At 44.1% G+C, this 20,982-nt stretch overlaps 1 protein-coding gene across 1 annotated transcript in view; it reads left to right on the top strand.

The window, feature by feature from the left end:
* Noc1 (Nucleolar complex protein 1) overlaps positions 1-20,207 on the top strand; it is a 57,205-nt gene extending 36,998 nt beyond the window's left edge. Inside the window, exons 12-18 of the mRNA XM_077673948.1 lie at positions 142-330; positions 5,177-5,363; positions 8,963-9,152; positions 9,832-9,892; positions 12,223-12,259; positions 13,726-13,804; positions 20,003-20,207. Coding sequence (XP_077530074.1) covers positions 142-330; positions 5,177-5,363; positions 8,963-9,152; positions 9,832-9,892; positions 12,223-12,259; positions 13,726-13,804; positions 20,003-20,151 — 892 coding nt within the window. The 3' untranslated portion in view covers positions 20,152-20,207. The remainder of the gene's footprint in view (positions 1-141; positions 331-5,176; positions 5,364-8,962; positions 9,153-9,831; positions 9,893-12,222; positions 12,260-13,725; positions 13,805-20,002) is intronic.
* Positions 20,208-20,982: the final 775 nt, after the last annotated feature.

Below are 20,982 nucleotides of genomic sequence, written 5' to 3'. Positions count from 1 at the left end.
GCCTGCATGCACGCTTCACCAGTGAATACAACCTATATCTCAATCTTGGTCGTCATGTGCGTGGCCCTCATTGTTCGACACAGGCAATATCTCAATCTTGGTGGTCACGTGCTTGTGTCTCATTGTCCGACACGACCGCAGGTTCGTCTACCGCAACCCCAAGGCGGCCGGCGAGCCTTCAGCCAAGGTGATGGAGGACCACGCGGCCACCATCTTTGGCAAGCGCCGCCAGTATGTGCCGGTGGGTGTGCGCAAGCTGGACGTGCTCAGCCGCCAGTACCAGAGCCAGGTGGAGGCCAACATTCCCCCCGAGGAGACCTTCCTCTTCCGGTCAGTGGTCGGCACGACCTCTTCTTTCTATTGCGGAATTTTTAAAGCGCAACCTAGAAAGAAGATGATTGTAGCGGTAGGCAGGGATCTCAACCAAGGTGGAGCATAACCCCACTCGCTCTGTTTCAAAACTTCAAATTGTCTCCTAGAAACAAAATGGGAGTAAGGGTAGGCAGATAACTTAATGGTCAGAGGAGATGAGAAAATTTGGGCGCACAAGAATGATTTGGATACTGCAGAACAGAAGCAGTATGGTTGTAGGCAAGAGGCCTTCTTGCGTTCTTGTGGTTGTAGGCAAGAGGCTTTCTAATGGGACTGTCGTTAACTACCAATATTGTTGGTGTTGATGGTGATGATTTATCCTCGTCGGAGGCCCTTAGGCATGCTGTTCTTCTGTGATTGTGTCTTAGGTTGCGACGTCCAGACTGCCTCTGAGTTCAGTCTGGGTGTCACTTTTTTACAGGACATTTTAAAACAAGCTTTTCTGAGGCAGGAACTTGAGCTTCCCTTATGCTACCTTGAACCGGCAAATCGTCAAACGAGGTGGTCAAGCTGAGACTAATACATCGGTCAGGAAGCGTTAGTTGGAAAGGGTCACTTTGACTGTAATTAACATTCCAGTTAACTACGTTCAAAACGCGTAAGTATATGAACCTCCGTAATGGCCATGGCTACTTATTTGGGGCATGCTATCTAGTGCAAAAAAAAAAAATGGGAACTTAAGAATACGGACCAGACAAAGCGTTTGTCCCGTCTGTATGTTTCTCTAAGTTCCCGTCTTTTCTGCGCTAGAAAACATGCCTCAGTTATCCCAGTACTAATTTTCCCAACTTTCGCCACTACTCATTCAAGGCATACTGCTTCTGAAAAGAAAAAAAAAAGAAGCTTAATTGACTGCAACACAGATTGAAGGCGGGCCAGTTGGTACATAACTAACTTATAAAACAGCGCTATAAACAGGACTACAGAAAGGGCACACGGACAGGGCGCTGACTAACAACTGAGTTTATTGTCACTGAACGGGCAATAAATACGGAAAGAAAGTGACACGTGAGGAAAGAAATAACAACTGAAGAAAAAAAATTACTATAAAGCTATCAGATTCACAAAGCACAGTGATCTTCATTACTAACACAATCGTATTAACTAGCACATCTTATCAACATTATCACCAAGGAAGTGAATTTCTTTCCCCGTAAGAGCAACAGACGGAGCGCTGACGCAATCATGTTTCCGGGTATGCATTTCCCAGGCCTCTCTAATCTCCCGTCGCATCCGGTCGCGGTATCGCGCCAGCACGTGGCTTTTCTCAAAGAGAGGCGAACAGCCTGGGCATTTGGCAACGTGAGTAGCGAGTGTGCTCCCAGTGGCGTTTCTTACGTCGCACGCGTGCTCCACGCCACTGGGAGCACACTCGCTACTCACGTTGCCAAATGCCCAGGCTGTTCGCCTCTCTTTGAGAAAAGCCACGTGCTGGCGCGATACCGCGACCGGATGCGACGGGAGATTAGAGAGGCCTGGGAAATGCATACCCGGAAACATGATTGCGTCAGCGCTCCGTCTGTTGCTCTTACGGGGAAAGAAATTCACTTCCTTGGTGATAATGTTGATAAGACGTGCTAGTTGCTACGATTGTGTTAGTAATGAAGATCACTGTGCTTTGTGAATCTGATAGCTTTATAGTAATTTTTTTTCTTCAGTTGTTATTTCTTTCCTCACGTGTCACTTTCTTTCCGTATTTATTGCCCGTTCAGTGACAATAAACTCAGTTGTTAGTCAGCGCCCTGTCCGTGTGCCCTTTCTGTAGTCCTGTTTATAGCGCTGTTTTGTAAGCTTAATTGCTTTCTTTTTCCACAGAATTTTGTTTTTTATTTGATGCTAAGCCTGTTTCCATACTGCTGGTCTTGAAGTTAAAGCATCTTGGTAGTGTTCGGTTTTTTCCTTTTGAGGATGATGTGCTTTTTGTGTTAAGGGGAGACGCGGGTCTTGGAATCCCGAAATTTGGCCAAAAAATCGATTTTTAGAAATCGCCATTTTCGGAAAGTAGAGCTATTTTTCTACCGGTTAGCAAAATATCCAGACCCAGGAGTACGTATTTGAGCCATAATATCAATTTATAGCACCGACGCCCGCTAAAATCGGCCAAGATTCGACGCGAAAATAGCATTTTTTCGACGACTCGCCCCTCGGGTTCTACATGCGCCACGGCGTCCATCTTGGTCTCATTCGAAAGCGCGTCTTTTCGTTTTCAATTCCCCGCCAGAACCACTCCGTTTCGTCCTTTGGTTGCGAGTAAAACCGGGGTAGAAAAGAGACGGATCGCGCCGCCTAATTGGTTACTGACTGCACGTGACCGCAGGGCGCAACCTCATTGGCTGGGCGCCGTGGGTCGTCTGCTCGGCACTCTCATCACAGGGCAACGGCTCATGTATTCGTCTATGCGAGGACCGGCAAAAGCCCCGCATGGCGTAAAAATAAAGTAAAGATGTCTATCGATAACCGAAAGGAAGAACAGGCATTATTAAAAGCGCCTGAAATACGATTTTCCGCTCCTGTGACGACGACTTATCGCGAGAACGGCGCCGAGACGGAGGTAGGCTTAGCGCCCGCGCGGGCTGCCGAGACGATAGCGTAGCGATATGATTACGCCTGCGGGGGCACTAAGGTGCGTCTATCTTTCGATCAGCAGCAAATAGAAAGAAAATAAATGATAAAGTGGAGGATGCCGCATGCCGACGTCGCAAGGGAAGTGTGTTCATTCTGTTATCAACGATGCTGCGGCGGTTCGGCCCGCACTCCGGCGCGCGCTTCCTCGTCGGCAGGTTACCATATAGATGAGCGATTTGAGAATTATAAATGTTCGCACTGTGCACAATGTGCGTTGGTGACGTGATATACGAGTAGATTAAACCGAAAACGTGGTTATCCGACCTAGCCAAGCGCATGCACGTTACAGAACAGTGGCGGGCATTCCGTTACCAGCCCCTTCGCTGCAACTCACTTCACGCGATGCAAATCCGATTTGATTGCTACAAATGAAGCAGTAACATAACAAAATAGCGTTTACAACTGTGGTGCACGCTCGGCACCTCAGCCCTAGTCGCCAAAGAGAGACGGCGCGATGCCAACAGCATAAAAATTGAAGCAACGTTCTGGCTTTGCTTTTGTTCAGTTTTTCTGCCAGGTGCCATCTGTAGACAGAGGATTTCATAATTTTCCCACCAACTGATTTCAGCCAAACTTGGTATGCTCGTGTTGAGCGAAACGCGAGCTACATTCTAGAACCTTTCTTTTTTTCATATGCTCAATAGATAAAACTGTCACTTGTAGTAAAACTTCAACTGCGATTTTCTCAGCTTCCCTTTTTTTGCATATGTGCCTAGCCTTACAGGGGTTTTGAGGTAGTTTTTTTCGAAGGATTTCTACAAGTGTTATACCGTTAAATTCGGGATAAAATGAACTGCATGCTGAAGCTATTTTAATTGGCTCATTCTGCCTCAAATAAATGTTATGAGTAATAATTAGAGGTCATTAAGTTTTCAGAAAACTGTACTTGGCATAATTAGATTAATTCTATCCAATCAACTATCTTTACAGGAATATAAATAGCTTCAGCATGCATGGCAGGTCTTAAGCTACACATCCATACCATTTATTTAAAAAAAAATTGAATAAAAAGTTCCTTAAAGGCCCGTAAGAAATTACTTAATTAGGCTCCAGTGTTTTCTTTATAACTCAAAAAATAATTCTACCACTTGAAAACTAATTGCATATTTGAAATGAGGAAGACAAAACACGTATACACAGTGATTTTCATTATCACAGACCAATTAATAAAAAAGTTCATTTCAAGACCCACGTCTCCCCTTAAATGCTGTTATTACATATAGGTACCTTTAGGTAGGTTTCATGAAGCCCAAGTTCTTTCAAAGTCTTGACGTGTGTTTGGCTAGGTAGCACATTTGTTATTGCACTGTTCAGCAGTTTGAAAGGGCTGCTTGTTATGCGGCTTTGTGTGACTGCAATATCTAAGGGGCTTGTAGTGATAGCGTTAAATGTGTTGCGTTTTATTGTTAACGCACAAAATAAAAGTTCCAAAATGAGTTACATTCTACAATTAACGTCACCAAAATATGCATGGGTTATATTATTATTATTATTATTATTATTATTATTACTATTATTATTATTATGATTATTATTATTTATTTATTTATTTATTTATTTATTTATTTATTTGTACATAATGCAGCCCCCCACTTGGGGCTGTGGCATGAGTGAGCATACAACAGAACAAATTAGACCAGCAATTAAACAGACCAACGGAGCAGTACAACAAAAGCACAATCACGACAAATCAGAAACGGCAAGTACAGACTTTTCAAATGGAAGGGAGCGGGTGTCACCAGACAATTTGTTCCAGTATTCAGCATATAAAGGAAAAAAACTAAATTTGAATGGGTTAGTTCTACTGTGGTATGGTTGGATGTAAGGTAAGATTTAAGGGTTCATGCCGAGAGTATCATTGTTGGAAAAGCTGTAGTATTTCTAAGGTATATTTGAAACGACTTATTAGAATACCCTTCAAATATGGAAATATTTATATTGCAAATGTCAATTCAGTTTAACTCTGTTGGGGTAAACAGCTTTTGCCTTTCTTGACTGAAGGTATAGCATACACTACACATGCTGTTCAAAATACAGACTTTGACATTATTTGGCTAAAATCAGTTTGCTTTGAATTTGGTTCCAACTCAAAGCCCTCTTTCTATCAACACAGACTGAGTATTGAAGCCAGGCTGCAAGTTTGAGTGCTTAATGTCGTCCTTCATGGCTGCGGATGCAGGTACTTCAAGCAAGAGCGGGACAGGCGCAAGGCAGAGAAGAAGCAGGAGAAGAAGACGAAAGGCGACGACGAGGTCTCATCCGATGCGGAGAGTGTGGCGAGCGACGATGTCGAACGAGTGCTCGACATGTTCGAGCCAGGCGTTGATGGAGAACTTGACTTTGCCTCCGCCTTCTCGGGAAGCAAGGTCAGTTTTTTGGGACTAGCATGACAGCCTGGGCGAGTTGGTGAAGCATGATGGAGGATATAAAACTGTGCAGACAGCAAGGACGAGGGAAACGGAACGCCACCACGGCGCTGTACACCAGCACTGCAGTGTTCTTTCCTTTCTTTCATCTTTGCCATTTGCGCTGCTTTGTATTCTCAGTCTATTTTTTTCTTTGCTTTGCATGAGCTGGGCTGGCTTGCTGTTATGGCAAAAAACAGCGTAAAGAAAAGAAACTCAACGGAAGACGAGACAGAGACAAGCTTGAACGCTGACTAACAACTGAATAAATTTTATTGCACGCAGGCAATATAAGAAAATCCAGAAAGAACACTAAAACAAGATACAGTGAATATTGCAGAAATGCTATCTCCTTGGGCAACAAGTCGACTGACTGTTTGCTGACGCATGCGCCCGCTCGCTCGGGCATCAAAACAAAGATCTCGCGTGTTCTCTGGTCACCATGGCGCTTAAGGACATGACATTGCTTTTTCGATACACAAGCAAGCGGGCACAGGCATTAGCAAACCGTCAGTCGACTTGTTACCCAAGGAGATAGCATTTCTACAATCTTAAGGGGGGACGCGGCTTTCAACTTCGGAAAAATGACCAAAACATCGTTTCTTTGAAACCCACATATTCGGCTTCTGTGTTTCCTATTCTGTGCGCCTGCAAAGTTTTTACGCTGAAAAGCGTCGCAAAGTGGCATAAAAAAATAATTTTGTCAGGCGCGGTGACAAACTATCAGCGCAAAAGGGCGAAAAAACGGCAATTTTCGGAGCGCTGTGTCTCCGCAACGGTGCCACCGGGCGCGGCCATTTTGATATGGTTAGATCGGCCGAGCGATCGTCTTTCCGGTTCCGCTCGTCTCTTTTATCTTCGTTCATTCACAAACGCACAAACGGCAGAAAAGAAACGACGCACAAACTAAGCTAGAAATAGATGCTGAAGCGTTATTGGTTCTCCGGTCGGGGCGCAGAACGACGACCCTGCTGATTGGATGTCGCGGGCGCAACGCAAGATGGCGGCCGCCTGAGTTGCGTAGCGAGCATGGTAGCGAGCGGGTTGAGTTCATTTTCGCCGCTTCGCTCGGCCGAGTTTCTGTTCAATCTGTGGTATTCAACACGGACGTTATCGCGATGGGAATGCCAGAGATAACGAGCCAGATTACGGGAAGTTGTGTGGCTCGAAAGGCGGAGGTCATCGAACGCTTCGTGGTGCGCGTGACTCTACCGTCGCCAGACCCCGGAGGGTGACACGGTGTGCGCGCTTGCGATAGCGGTTCGTGAAGTGAACTTTTAGTCGGATTTGCGATGTTTACACGCTTAGTTATTGCTGTGTTTTGACTGTGGGCTCGCTAGCCTTGAGAAAGAAACGGTCGACGCGTCAGACGCTGCGGCGCGCACGGCATAGCCGACGCGCATTGGAGCATCACATGACTAGGCAACCGGTTACGATTGAACTCCATTACTTGTAATTAATGCCTGCGACGTAAGATTTAATCTTAAAAGCGACCTGACCAGCCATATCAGGTATAATCAAAGTTCGATATGTCGCGGTAAGCGTGCGCTGCGATGCGCGCGAGCCATATCGCCTTTCTTGCGCAACGTTTCCCGTGCACTTGTAATTTTCATGCAAACAGGTTTGAGTTAGTAATATAGGAATAAAAATATGTTCTCTGCGTTAAAAATGTACGTTACTGTGGCAGCATTTAACAGAGATTTTTTTAGGGAAATTATTGATTCCATTGCTTAGGGCATACTGGCTATGCTGCGAGAAATATTGGGTGCCTTGAATGTCAAAAGTAGTAAAAAAATATGCTCTTGCATTGAAGTTGGGAGTTATGCAGAATACTCTACCAAGCTTCAAAGTAGCTCATTTTCATCCTTGTGGTATGCAAACTTTTGGCAATGAACACCTACACGTATGAGTACTAAGTTGCTGTGCCAGGCAAGATAAAACATAAAAAAAGCCAAAAATGTTCAAATTTAAGTAAAAAAAATGCTTAACCTGTTGCCATGGTGACAACACTGCAAAAGGATGTTGTCCAGTGCGATACAGCCAACCAGCTAACCTACTTTGCATTGAAAGCCCATTGAAACCCATCTCCTCCTCCGTTTGGTCTGCAAAGGGGGGTATGTACTCTTCACGGAGGAGCAGAAAATTGTTTTCTGGAAAGAGAAAGGCTGTAAAAGGCACTCCAATTTCAAGGCAAGGCCTTCCAGAAGCCCCATGTTCAAAAGGACATGAAAGGCTACAACCGTGACGACTTTTGATATGTGAAACCTATGTTGCAACTTCGGAAGCCGTTTTCTCAAAACAGTTTTTTTTGCCACCTGTGTCGCTTGTACCAGGGATTTTTTTGTGACCGCTGGGTCTATTTTGATTCCGTTTCTTGCATTACATTCCTTGATGAACTGTTCAGGTCGTGACACTCTTGGTTTTCCAGATTTGTTTTTTGTGATTTTTTTATTCAAATAATCGTTCACAGTTGACATGCCTGTTGCACATTAACCTCTAAAAAAATGAAAACTAAAAAACATTGTGTTGTAAAAAAAAATTCTAAAACTGTCACGACCTCGTCCATTCATTTGGGAATGCAAAGCACTTCGAACAAGTTTTCTATCGTGTTTTATAAGCCGCTCAAGCTCGGTACAAGCGGAACAGAAAGAAAATTTAATACATAAAAAAGTTTTCAAAACATTAATTTGAAACTTTTATGGTGTTATCACAGAAGCATTTCCAGTTGCCGTGCCAATTTTCATCAAAATCCACGAAGAAATAAAAAAGTTGATTTTGAAAGCCACGTCCCCCCTTAACTGTATCTTGTTTTAGTGTTCTTTCTGGATTTTCTTATATTGCCTGCGCGCAATAAAATTTATTCAGTTAGTCAGCGCCCGTGCTTGTCTCTTTCTCGTCTTCCGTTGAGTTTCTTTGCGCTGTTTTTTGCCACCAGTATGAACCAACTAGCCCGTCTTCACCCTCTAGTACAGCTTGCTGTTATATTTGTTCAAGAGCCTTGCACACGTCACGAATAATAGAGTGGCGCCAAAGTGCGCTTGGGGTCATACCACTGTCCGTGATTGTGTAAAGGCTGGGATTTCTGTTGCGGTTTTCGTGGTTGCGGTTTTTTATGTGAATTTAAAAAGTAAAGTGAGAGATGTTACCTACGACAGTGAGTGCTGTCGAATGCTAGTACAACGAACTCTGCTTCAACAAAATACTAGCTTCAATTCCCTGTCAGCTAGCCATAGAAGTCAGTGCAACAAAGTCCTTGCAACAACGAACCATTTGCGGCGGTGGCTTTATTGGGCAGCCGCCTATCGCACCAACAAAATTCTGTGACATCATAGAGACCTTGCCAGAAAGTGGTTGCGGAGTAGCCACTGCTTGGTTTGGTTTTCCTAACATCTGCATTATTTTTTTGAAGTCTGCGATGAAAGGGATATCATTGTTATGGGGACGAAGCAGACTTTGTAATAAACCAAACTTGTATTTTAACTTGGAGGCCCCTTTAAAACTGCGGCAAGAGCAAGCATAGAAAGTGACAAAAAATCTGCGTATCTTTTTCTCTGATGCAGAAGCGTAAGAAGGGCCGTGCTGTAGATTCAGACGATTCGGGAGGAGAAGAGGATGGCTCGGAAGACGACGAGGACGACCTCGAGGGGCTGGACGATGATGAGGAGTACCAGGAAGCCCTGAGCAGCGTCGGTGCAACCAAGGACAAGGGGGCAGCCATACGGGAAGAAGACATCGAGTTCTCTGACGACGGTAAGCCCTGCTGTCGCTTCTGTCATTGCTGCAAATTGGTTCTGCTGGGGGCCGAAGTGCAGTCGCTGCCACTCCATCGGCACAGTGAACTCGTTTAGCCAGCGACGGAAACATGGTCAGGGCCACATTCATCGGCACTGCGATTCAGTTCAGTTCGTGGCTGGAGCACAGTCGGTGCTGCTTCTGCCCGCGCTGTGATACTGCAAATAGCACTTGCTTGACCTTGGCCGAGCTTGAAGGTCTGGAACACTACAAGGCATTTCTAGTGTTTGTACCTGGAGTAATAAGGTTCACTTTAAAAGCAAAGGGCACTGTTTATGTGTAAAAGTATTTAAATATTGCTGGAGTTGAGGGTGGCATGCTGATTTCTATTGCCTCATCGGATTTGCTATGTTGACGTTATAGGTTCTTTCCACCTCACAAAGAAAGCTGGTCTAGTTTTAATAAAAATGTTGTTTTGTATGGTAACAGGATCAGCAGAAAATATTTTGCAGTGTTACAGTTTTGAGTTGGTTCGAGGTCTTTCATTTGCAAATTTTGTATTGTTTACTTGTAAATTTGATATTTCTGTGGTTTTTTTAATTGTACACTGTATGATTGATGCGTTTACGTATCGATATTGTTTTGAATTCAAGTTTGTTTTGTTTTATAGCTCCAGATGAATGGTTTGTCATTTCAGACGAGTTTGGCTCTGGAAAAGCAGCGCCCCGTCAGAAGCCAGCCAAGGTCAAATCCAAAGGGTGAGCATACCAACTTAGAGCGAAGGCTGACTGTTTCAGTTCAGTTATTCATCGTATCATATTACACAGTAAAGAGAGCACGGCTTAAAAGCTCCTGACATAGCTGCTTTGTACAACTCGTAAATATGCTGTTGGCATCAGGACGGTAGGAGGATTGCAGATTTAGCGCAGGGCTTGAACAAGCACACAGATTAGGATACAAAATTTGATCACCAATTTTTTTGGGTTCTTCGTTAAGTTTCAGTTTAGATATTTCTTTTTTTTCCAAAAACTCTGTTTTTACTTAGGTTTGGATGTCAAATTTTAACGTAACTGGGCTGGCAGTGGGAAAAAAAGTTCGACAACAGTGGCTGGTTTTATAAACTGACCTCTGGCTTCAGGAGGAAGGCATTCTGGGTTACATAGTGCATGGAAAGTCTTAATTACATTTAGAGCATCATACACAGCTGGTGTCGTTAAAGCACTACAGATTTCATCCAACAATTGAAATTTTGTATTGTGTGGAACTATGGAAATGTCCAAGGATGTGAGCAGTTGAAATAGCGAACCTTCATAAAACATTACCTGAGGAACAAAAATTCCACGTGTGTCAAGCTGCATGAAAAATCAGTGTAATAAAAGGTCACTGCCTATACTGTTCTTAGATATCCTAAACCTTTAGCTCTCCATTAAACCCTTTTTCTGCTGATTTTTTTTTTTTTTTTGCTACCAGAGCCCAATCATAACTCAGAATACCATGCCGTATTAACAAGTGACTTTATCTATGTTTTATTTATTCGTTTGTATTCAGAAGAAACTGCTTTTCACTTAGGCTTTATTTTCAGTGGGGCTCTTCGATTTACAGTCTCGGACTCACCGCGGACTCTCCGAGAAGCAGTCCGGCATTCGATTTTCCCATGTATCCCTATGGCTACGGGGAGTCCTCGGACTACCGCGGACTATCCGCGGTGAGTCCGAGACTGTAAATCGAAGAGCCCCAGTATCTTCCGTAATTTCGCTTGAACACATAGCAAGATGCTCATTTTCTGATTTCGAGGATATTTCAAATACAGTAGATTCTCGATGATACGAATCTCGCGGGACCGCGAAAAATATTCGTATCATCCGAAATTCGTATGAACCAACACAGACCAAAAAATTGAGCGCTGAAAAAAGTTTTCGTTTATTTCTTTTCTTACTTTCGCGTGAACAAATCCGTGATTTTTTCTGCTTTTTTTAAACCCCCACGTCACAAGGCAGTCCTTTCTGGAGCGCGTAACGCTTCGCCTAGATTTGCGCTTGTCTCCTCACTCCCGGTGTCCAAGCTCGCTACACGCCGCAACAGTCAAGCGTGAACCGCGTGGTGCGTTTTTGCACGCGATTCGCAGGCCTCGGCTTTGCGCGCGCTGTATTTTCACGGCCGCATTGACGATTTCGCGCCCGCGGTATCGCCTACCTCGGTCAGAAAAAGACGCTGACGACTTGCGAAACGCTCGAGACAACCCGCGGTGGCTCCGCCCGAGATGTTTAGGCTTAGCACTCCGGCAGATATTTTATAGGCGCTTTCACTACCGGCGCGGATGGTGTTTTATAGTACCGTTTTCGCCAACGTTATCAGCTCCTTTACTGCACAAGAAACTTCGTGTCTGCCTTGAGCGGCATTTTAAAGAGCGGCTAGAAGCAGTCGCTCAAGCGGCCGTGCCACTTCGCGGCCGAAGCCGCCGCCATGTTGCCGCCGCCGGCAGCGGCGCGCGCAGCGTGCGAGAGGTTTCGCGGCGCGCATGGGGCGTGCGGGGCGCGTTTTCGCGAGCAGAAAACAACAGCCCGACCGTTTCCGGAGAAAAAAAAGTGACAAATGGAGAGAGAGAGAGCCGTCACTTGCTTGTTCGGCAGTCGGGCGCCTCGCTGGCTCGTTCGTATCATCCGCCGGGCCGCGCAGGTCCGTTCGTAACAGCCGAAATTTTTCCCATTGCAAACAATGCAATTTTGCCGGGACTTTTCAGAAATTCGTATCATCCCGAAATTCGTATCACCCAGAATCGTATCATCGAGATTCTACTGTATTTCAGATGCCTAAACTACACTAACTACAGAAAAAGTTGTGCATAGAAATTTTCACTTTGTTTTTAGACGAAATGCTGAACCGAAAGCACAGAAGAAATGTGACTTTATTCAACGGCTAGCAGCCGCTTTACTCATGCAGTGCAGCAGTTTATCGCTTCCATGAACGTGAATGCTGTTAAATTTGCTTTTGTGCTTTCGATGGGATGTTAATGTTGCTGCTTTGTGTTTTTAAGAAGGCGGGAGTATTTAAGCTGCTCTGTACTGTTTTTTTTTTTTTTCTTATCCAGTTTTGACTTGTCCAACCTTGTCGCATCTGCCGAAGAGGTGAGTGTTAACTTGCATGTTTGTGTAACTGTTGCAAGTTTTTTTTTTCCTCTGGAAAGAATTTACATTGTAATGCAAAGAGACCGGGTTAAAGTTAGCTTTAAAATGGTTGCAGAGCTACACGCAACATGGGCTTTATAACAGTTGCCTTTGATGTTGCTGTCTTGGTAAACGGCACGCATTTCTTAGCACTTACCTGCCCATGAGAAAAGCAGGGATATTGGGTAGTCTAGCAAATAATTTTTTCCTGGTCGCAAAAAATGTGTAACACATAAGTGTGCGGGTATTGAAATGTAGAAGTGTAAGTTTCCTTTGCAGTGGCAATTGTTTCAAACAGGAATATTTGTGTGGAAAAAAATAAAAAGAGCTGCACAGAAAAATGTGGTGGCAAGCACAAAAAAAAATAAGCAAGAAGGCCAGTGTTGCTTCACACAGAAAAAAACACGAAAAATTGGACATAGACATTTCGTACACATACTAGTAGCGCAAAACTCTTGCTAATATGAAAAAAAAATAAATAAAAAAAAGGAGCTGTACAGAAAAATGTTGTGACAAGCACAAAGAAATAAGAAAAAAATGCCGCTGTTGCTCTACACAGAAAAAACGCAAAAAATTGGACATAGACATTTCGTGCACATAATAGCAGTGCGAAACTCCTGCAAATATGAAATTCCTAACTGTAAAATTTCTTTGCTTACAAAAAATACAGTTAGACGTTTTGGGTTTCGTGCTACTGGAGAAAGCAGTTTCTAGAACTTGTGTAACATAGGTTGGCCGCACACGCATCGCAGAAAAAATTGGTTTTCTGCTCCACTCTTTGTGCTCCTAGCATAATTTACAGTTTCGATACTCTTGCATTTTCTGGGGCTTGTGTCGAACAGGAACAAACAGGAACATCATGTTCCCAGCTAGTTTTACGCACTTTTCCTTCCATACGAAAATCTGATGAATAAAAGTTGTCCTTCAAGTCAGTGCTGCTAAAATCATTTGAAAATTCACGTATAGGGTCGTCCAAATCACTAGAAATGCGGCGTTTACGCAGCCGGTTATGTGCGATGTCAACGCCATTGCCATATCTTCAGAGAGCTTGTCACATGACTCCGGCGGTGCTTTAAAAAAAAACTAGGGGCTGTGGGAAAAAATAAAAGCAAAGAGACTGTAAGTGTCTCTACTATGCAGTAGATGGCGCCAATTCTCAGAGCACACTCGAGGCGCGCTTAATTCTAATGGGAAAACGTCAAAATTTGAACTTAAAGGAAAGTGTTAAGGCCGACTTTTGGGTGGGTTGGCACTGTATTCCACACGTATAGAGTGCAAAATTTGGACGTGTAAAGGGCAGAGCGTTTGTCCACGTTGTCGTCTGTTGTCTGTTATCTAAATTTTGCAGTGTACGCTTGTGAAATGCATTTCTTTTTCTTTCGTAGTTCTTTGAAATGCAGCAGTGATGTTTCTTTCTCTCCCTCTAGTTTTCTCACTTGCTGGAGGAGAGTGCGGGAGGTGTGGACACGACTTCGTCCCAGGCAGTGTCGAACAGGGACAAAGCGAGTGAGTTTACTGGCACTTTTTCTTCCATTGTTTGTTTTTGTTGTTCCCATTAAATGTTGCTGCCTTTGAGATCTGCATAGTTGAGAAAATGGACATCTATCATAGCTGTGTCTGTGTTTGTGTGAGTACGTCAGGCCTACCGTATTTACCCGATTCTAACACGCCCCCGATTCTAACGCGCACCCGATTTTCCTGGAAAAAAAAAAAACGAAAAAACTTGCACCTCCGATGGTAACGCACACGGGACTTTGTGACCCAGACAAACGAATGCGAGAGAAACGGGCTATTTATTTCCCGAAGTAATTTCACTCATCTCACTCCTCGTCGCTCTCAGCTGACCACATCATCTCGGCCTCGGTGCCTTCAAGCGCGTTCGCGATGCCACACTTCTGAACGAACGTTCAACCATGGTCGATGCGATCGTGGCCCACGCCTCGCACGCCCATCTTGAGAGCTTCCCCAGAGGTGCACGCTTCAGCCGACCGCTCGTTTTGAATGCGTGGGAGCCGCTGCTGCCATTGCTGTTATCAAGCGCGCAAGTGAAACGATTTGACGATATGTGTGAACGCCGATAGAAAAGCCTAGGTGCCTAGGCTTGCTGCGTCCGGAAAATCGTTGCTAAAAGCTTTGGCGCCATCTTGAGATGGCGATGGCGATGGGTGGGACGAAATTTCTGCTGTTTCGGCAGTTTCGGTTTTGTATCCGATTCTATCGCGCATGCGATTTTTCGGCCTATTTTTTCGGAAAAAAAGTGCGCGTTAGAATCGGGTAAATACGGTATTTTATGTCCCTGCGGTATGTGCATGCTGCTGCTGAGAATCAAAATGGAGATTTCATTTGACGGAGTTGTTTTGTGTTTATTATGTTGTATTTTTTTTATTCTGCACTCCTCCTGTTATTCTAAAAGTGCCCATCAGTTTTGCAAAAGCAAAAAAATTTACGGTTTCAATATCCACATGCTTCTTATCTAACCATGCTTTCTCACATTTCTTGAAACAGAGAGGGGAGGGCGTAGAGTTGGATTGATTGATTAGGGTTTAATGTGCGGACGCAACGCAGGCGATAAGGTGTGCTGTAGTGGAGGGCTCCGGATTAATTTTGACCACCTGAGGATCTTTAACGTGCGCCGAAATCTCGGACACATGGGCGTTTTTGCTTCTCGCCTCCATCAGAAAAGCAGCCGCCATGGCCGGGATTTCCGCAGGCTCGAGCTCAGCAGGCTTAGAATTGGGAAACTACAAATTGCGTTCATTTGGGTGGATACATCATTAGCCCTTTCAGGAGTGAGCACTTATCATCCCAAAAAAGCTTCCGGAATTTGGATGTTATTTTGTCCAACAATGTGAAAATAATTGGTTTTTGTTTACTTTGAACCACTTGGTCAGAGAGGGTCGTGCCTCCATGCATAGAATAAGATTTTTTTTCTCTGACCTTATTGCACATATCGTGCTGTGTTAGCATCTTAGAGTGTAGTGCCGTCTAGCAGAAGTGCGCTTCCTTAATTGTGCAATAACTGATGGGATCCAGTTGAAACGAGAAGGCAAATGCAGGGAAGTTTTTGCAATGTCCACCGACTATGTCTCACGAATCATTTTGGCTACTAAATTTATGCTAATGTGTTTGAAAAAAGAGCAGCTAGGGTGTACGACGGTTTTGCTTTTAAAAACAAGTCTTTTTCGGGCTACTTAAACGCAGAAATTTTGGTCTGTCTGTATGTCTGGGATTCCATTCAGCCACCCGGCCAAGTCTGCGCAATAGTCTTATGTAGGTACTCACAGCCAAATTTAAACATCAAAGTCGTTTCAGTGTTCATACTTGTCAACATTTTTGGACAACAACAAGACAGTGTGCAAATATAAGGCAGAAAATCAATACATAAGTGATATTTGCAGTGTTCCTTTATTAAAAAAATCATAGATGCTTGGTTTTTGCGATAGCAAATGAAATACTACATCAACGGCAGAAAATGGTCGCCTGCTGTTGCCAGCGCTATCTCCTGGCGGCATCTAAGAAGTCAAACGGCAATAGCAGCGAAAGGTTTTACTAGAGGGTCATTTCAGATAAGATCGAACAAAGCATGGCTGGTCGACCTCTTCAATTCGCTTGAAATTTTTTGACCTCATTCCCGCATGTATGTAATGTGCGGATTCACAAATATTTTCGGCGGAAAAAATTTTGGCCGACTAAAAAAAAATTTGGAACCCACCCGCGTGGACCCCGGCCGCTACCTGCCCATGCGCTGCGGCCAAATTTAGCGACGTCTAGCAAAAAATATACTAATCAGGCGGGAAGGGTAATTTTTATGCTTAATCTACGCCTGGTGTACATTTCGCGCCCAAAATATCGTTGGCTAGAAGAACATATATTTTTTGTAATAAATTTCCAAATCTTGCTCAGAGTGCATTTTGTTGTGTACTTTGCGGGCCAGTATTATCGTAAGTAATGGAGCTAGAGTGTTAAAATTTGAGTGAGGGCTGCTCCTGGCAAGCACAAATAAGGGCCGTAAATATCGTGTCTGTGCACACTACGGTTAAAAAGTAAATGGCGCACAATTGTGAAGAAAAAACTAAAACACTCCGAGTTCAGAGGCTTATTAAAAAAAAAACACTTCTTTGATTTTGCTGAAATTCTCCCCAGATGTTAACCTGTGAATGTACTTCAATGATCATTAAAAACATGTTGCATCATTTTGTTCCTGACGCGCCTACAGCGCGAGAAAAAAGCCTGGTCGGCCAGGTCTTCACAAGATCCTGAAACACGAAACAGTGAGAGCAACTTCCAGTGAATGTGCAGACGTTTGATAATTTTTTTGTACCAAAGGCAAACTGTTACTTATTGATAGTATTACAGAGAATTCAGAAGCAAAACTGAAATTTTTATGTGAATTTTGGAACGAAAATAAACAATCTGCGCACCGCTAAACGTGTACTCTTCGAAGAAAAAACGGAGAAACTCCAGATTCACGCGCATTTAAAAAAAAAAACGCTTCTTCGAGTTTTATGAAGCATTCCACAGATATTTTCCTCTAAACGTACTTGTGTGAGCCCTAGAAATATTGTGCGTCATTCTAAGCACAGCGCGGATACAGTCGTGCGGTGGCAAAACCGCTGCAATGTATGGTGGTAAAACAGGCAATTTGAAGGTTTTCGGGTCTATTTTTATTGCTTCCTCTAAATTTCCCCAACCGCGGTCACTCTTTGTCTTACATTACCAACGCTCTTTTTTTGTGCGCACTGCTGCCGTGATGCGCTATATTTGGTTCATTTATCAGCTATTTGGCAAGGTGCACGCAGTCTTGTTTTTTAACTCGCCTGGACGTAACTTTCGTTTGCCTGAAATCAAAGGTTCAACGGAAGCCCGTCCGGTCGGCAGCACACATGGCAAGTATTAAAAACGGACATCGGCCACACACGACCCCGGCGTTGGTAACGTCTCCAGGTAGCACGCCCCTCTTTGGTCCTTCTCCGGACACACTGGTTCAATTACCGAATTAGCGACCAAACAGGAAGGCAAACGCCCTTGAGCCCGGTGGGGTCCGGGACGACACATGTGGGATCTTCATTTTTTTGTTTGAGTCGAGTGTTTTTGGGCTTTTTCAACCGTATGCGGCGGCGGGGACTTGGCTGACAGAAAGAGCGAAAGAGGGGACTGGAAGAAAAGGGGCTGCATGCGTTTGAACGGTTACAAGTTTTCAGTTCTGTCACATTGGGAGAGTGCCTTGCGCTACCTCCCCACTTTTTGACTACGGTCGCATTTTAATCTTCATTTCATCACTTTTTATTATTCCTTTTAAGTATTCTGATTTTATTATTCTTTTTGTATATATTTAGCTTGTTACTCAGTCTCTTTTGTCATAGTTTTGTGGTTGCAAGCGATGACGTCTGCCATGACTCTGCGCATGCCTGCTTGGCTTTAGCAAAAATCAGGCTGTGGGTAGACGACAATCTGCCACTGTACTCCAAGGTGACTTATGTGAGTGACGGAGCTGCCAGTCACTTTAAAAACAGGCACCAGCTTCATGAGTTTCATTGCGTTTCACCAGCTTCATGAAATGCAATGGATATTCTCCGCAACAGGGCACGGAAAGAATGCCTGCGACGGAGTTGGGGGAATCGTCAAACACCAGGCGACACTTTACAACCTAAGAGAACCACTAAGAAATGCGATTCAGACGGCAAAAGACATGGTAACTGTGTTGTCTGAGAAGATCAAGGGCATTCACTTCATATACCTCGAGGGGAACGAAGTTTCCAGCCATCGCGAAACAAAAAAGGAACAATGGCGAACAGTGCGTGCCTTTCCCGGCATACAGTCCTGGCACGTGTGGCATTTAAGGAAGTCATCAGAAGCAGATATATGCAAACTATGTGCAGCGCGGACTGTTTGTGCCCCTTTGAGGAAACTGTGAACATTGATGCAGCAAGCAACGTGTAAATAAACAGCTAGTAGCTGCACGGTATTAATGGGGTGCCGATGGAACGCTGTCATTTCAAACGTTGACTTCGTTAATGTTTCTTGGCTATTCTATTCTACTTATCTCAGAAGATATTCTGCCCTTTCTACAAAATAAATAAGGGAAATCTGCAGAAAGTCACAATCGTCGTTTTATGTCTCAGCTCCTTGTGACGAGCATGCTTGACAAGGCTCTTTTGCTTTTCAGTGATCAAAATGATGCGAGTTTTTTTAATGGCTCACGCAATTAAAGTAGGAGGAAAATATCCGTGGAAAGCTTCATAAAACTCGAAGAAGGGTTTTTTTTAAATGCGCGTGAATCTGGAGTTCCTCCGTTTTTTCTTCGAAGAGTACACGTTTAGCGGTGCGCAGATTGTTTATTTTCGTTCCAAAATTCACATAAAAATTTCAGTTTTGCTTCTGAATTCTCTGTAATACTATCAATAAGTAACAGTTTGCCTTTGGTACAAAAAAATTATCAAACGTCTGCACATTCACTGGAAGTTGCTCTCACTGTTTCGTGTCTCAGGATCTTGTGAAGACCTGGCCGACCAGGCTTTTTTCTCGCGCTGTAGGCGCGTCAGGAACAAAATGATGCAACATGTTTTTAATGATCATTGAAGTACATTCACAGGTTAACATCTGGGGAGAATTTCAGCAAAATCGAAGAAGTGTTTTTTTTTTAATAAGCCTCTGAACTCGGAGTGTTTTAGTTTTTTGTTCACAATTGTGCGCCATTTACTTTTTAACCGTAGTGTGCACAGACACGATATTTACGGCCCTTATTTGTGCTTGCCAGGAGCAGCCCTCACTCAAATTTTAACACTCTAGCTCCATTACTTACGATAACACTGGCCCGCAAAGTACACAACAAAATGCGCTCTGAGCAAGATTTGGAAATTTATTACAAAAATTATATGTTCTTCTAGCCAACGATATTTTGGGCGCGAAATGTACACCAGGCGTAGATTAAGCATAAAAATTACCATTCCCGCCTGATTAGTATATTTTTTGCTAGACGTCGCTAAATTTGGCCGCGGCGCATGGGCAGGTAGCGGCCGGGGTCCACGCGGGTGGGTTCCAAATTTTTTTTTAGTCAGCCGAAATGTTTTCTGCCGAAAATATTTGTGAATCCGCACATTACATACATGCGGGAATGAGGTAAAAAAATTTCAAGCGAATTGAAGAGGTCGACCAGCCATGCTTTGTTCCATCTTATCTGAAATGACCCTAGATGGGATTCACATTCCGCTTAGAGCGCTCGTGCAGTAGGGCATGGTGGTTCTATAAACATTGTAGTAGGGTTCCTCGATTCACGCGTGTCTCCGCCGTATGGCAGCGCTGGCACCGAGACACCTGACTTGGAGCAGTGGAATGCGGTAAATTTAAATTGACTTTAGAAAACCTCCATCGTGTTACCTTGGGAGTAACGACACAGCAAAGGAACAGCATGAGATGTGAGTGGGAAAAGGAAGGAAGGCATTTACTTGCCAGGGGCGCCAGTCGACTATCGTCTTTTGTCTACATTTGCAACGAAAGGAGCAGATACGCAGCTTTTTTTTTTTTTATGAAATTAGGCTTCTCAGGGTCTAAATTTGTTGAAGCGTAGCATTGTCCTGTAACAATCACACTGGTTTGGGTGCATATAGGCAGGAACACAATGGGTGTGCATTGGCTCGTTCAGATTTTTCTGTTCAGCTGGGTTCTGCATGAGTGAAGTTGTGAAACTGTGTTCCCACTTCCCAGGTGCAAAGCAACTCAGGTGGGAGAGAGATCGAGATGCCTGGGTGCGTGGCCAGGACTGGAGGAGCCGGAAACGGAAGTTTGGCGGTGGTGGCGGCGGGTCGATGCAGAAGCGCGGAAAGATGCCGGGAAAACGACAGAAGCGCCGCTGAAGCCCCCTGCCGCTTCCTGTGTAATAAACCTGCAAAGTTGTCACGCGGCATTTTCACCCGCAATTTTTCTGTTAGCACTTATATGCCTGTGGGAATTGAGGGAATTTTTTCCAGCTCGTGTGGTTGTGTCGTGTGGTACAGCTTAGCTATTTACCAAAGGGCTAATTTTTTATTTATCTGCAATGCTTGGAAAGAAAGGAACGGAACCTCCCGTGTGGGGGTAGACATTCACACGGGGGACTACCCTTTTTCCCGTAATTTTTTTCCTCAAGGACACGAACTGAACAACTTACTACTCATTCACCATTTCATTTCATAGGCTAGCATTACTGAATCTGCACACTGGTTGTGCATAGTGTGTGATTGCATTTAATTGACTAGAAGCTCGGTCAAGTGCCAAGGACAGTTCTGTCCAAAGCTTTATTTTTTTTTGTCGTCTAGTGGTGTTGGCCTTTTTAAATTCATTATTTAGTAATGCGTGAAGCGTAAACAGTGTATTTACGAAAAAATATGGGGAGGGGGCATCCACAACTCTGTTCAGCATCTGGAACAAGATGCGTGTTTGAAGGAAGGATTTTTTTGTGTGCGTGTTTTTGTGTCTTTGCAATGATGGTGATGCAAGATTCTGGGCTAGGTAGCATTACCACCTTTGCTGTGAAAATCAAAATTTTGAGGAACAATGTGGGGAAGCACATAATCATCATGCCATCAAGCCCCTATTCATTTTGTTTCGGTTGCCGTGCTTGTTAGAGCACTGCTGTTGATTTCCAGGTGTCTATCACGATGCTGTGTTGTATGAATGGAGAATGTATATTTTCTAAGTACAGCTAG

Source organism: Haemaphysalis longicornis, unplaced genomic scaffold (assembly GCF_048455015.1).
Source record: "Haemaphysalis longicornis isolate Haplotype H1 unplaced genomic scaffold, Haemaphysalis longicornis Haplotype H1 scaffold_6, whole genome shotgun sequence".
NCBI lineage: Eukaryota > Metazoa > Arthropoda > Arachnida > Ixodida > Ixodidae > Haemaphysalis > Haemaphysalis longicornis.
Note: the sequence above shows the minus strand (reverse complement) of the source record. Positions and strands in the feature narration are given on the sequence as shown.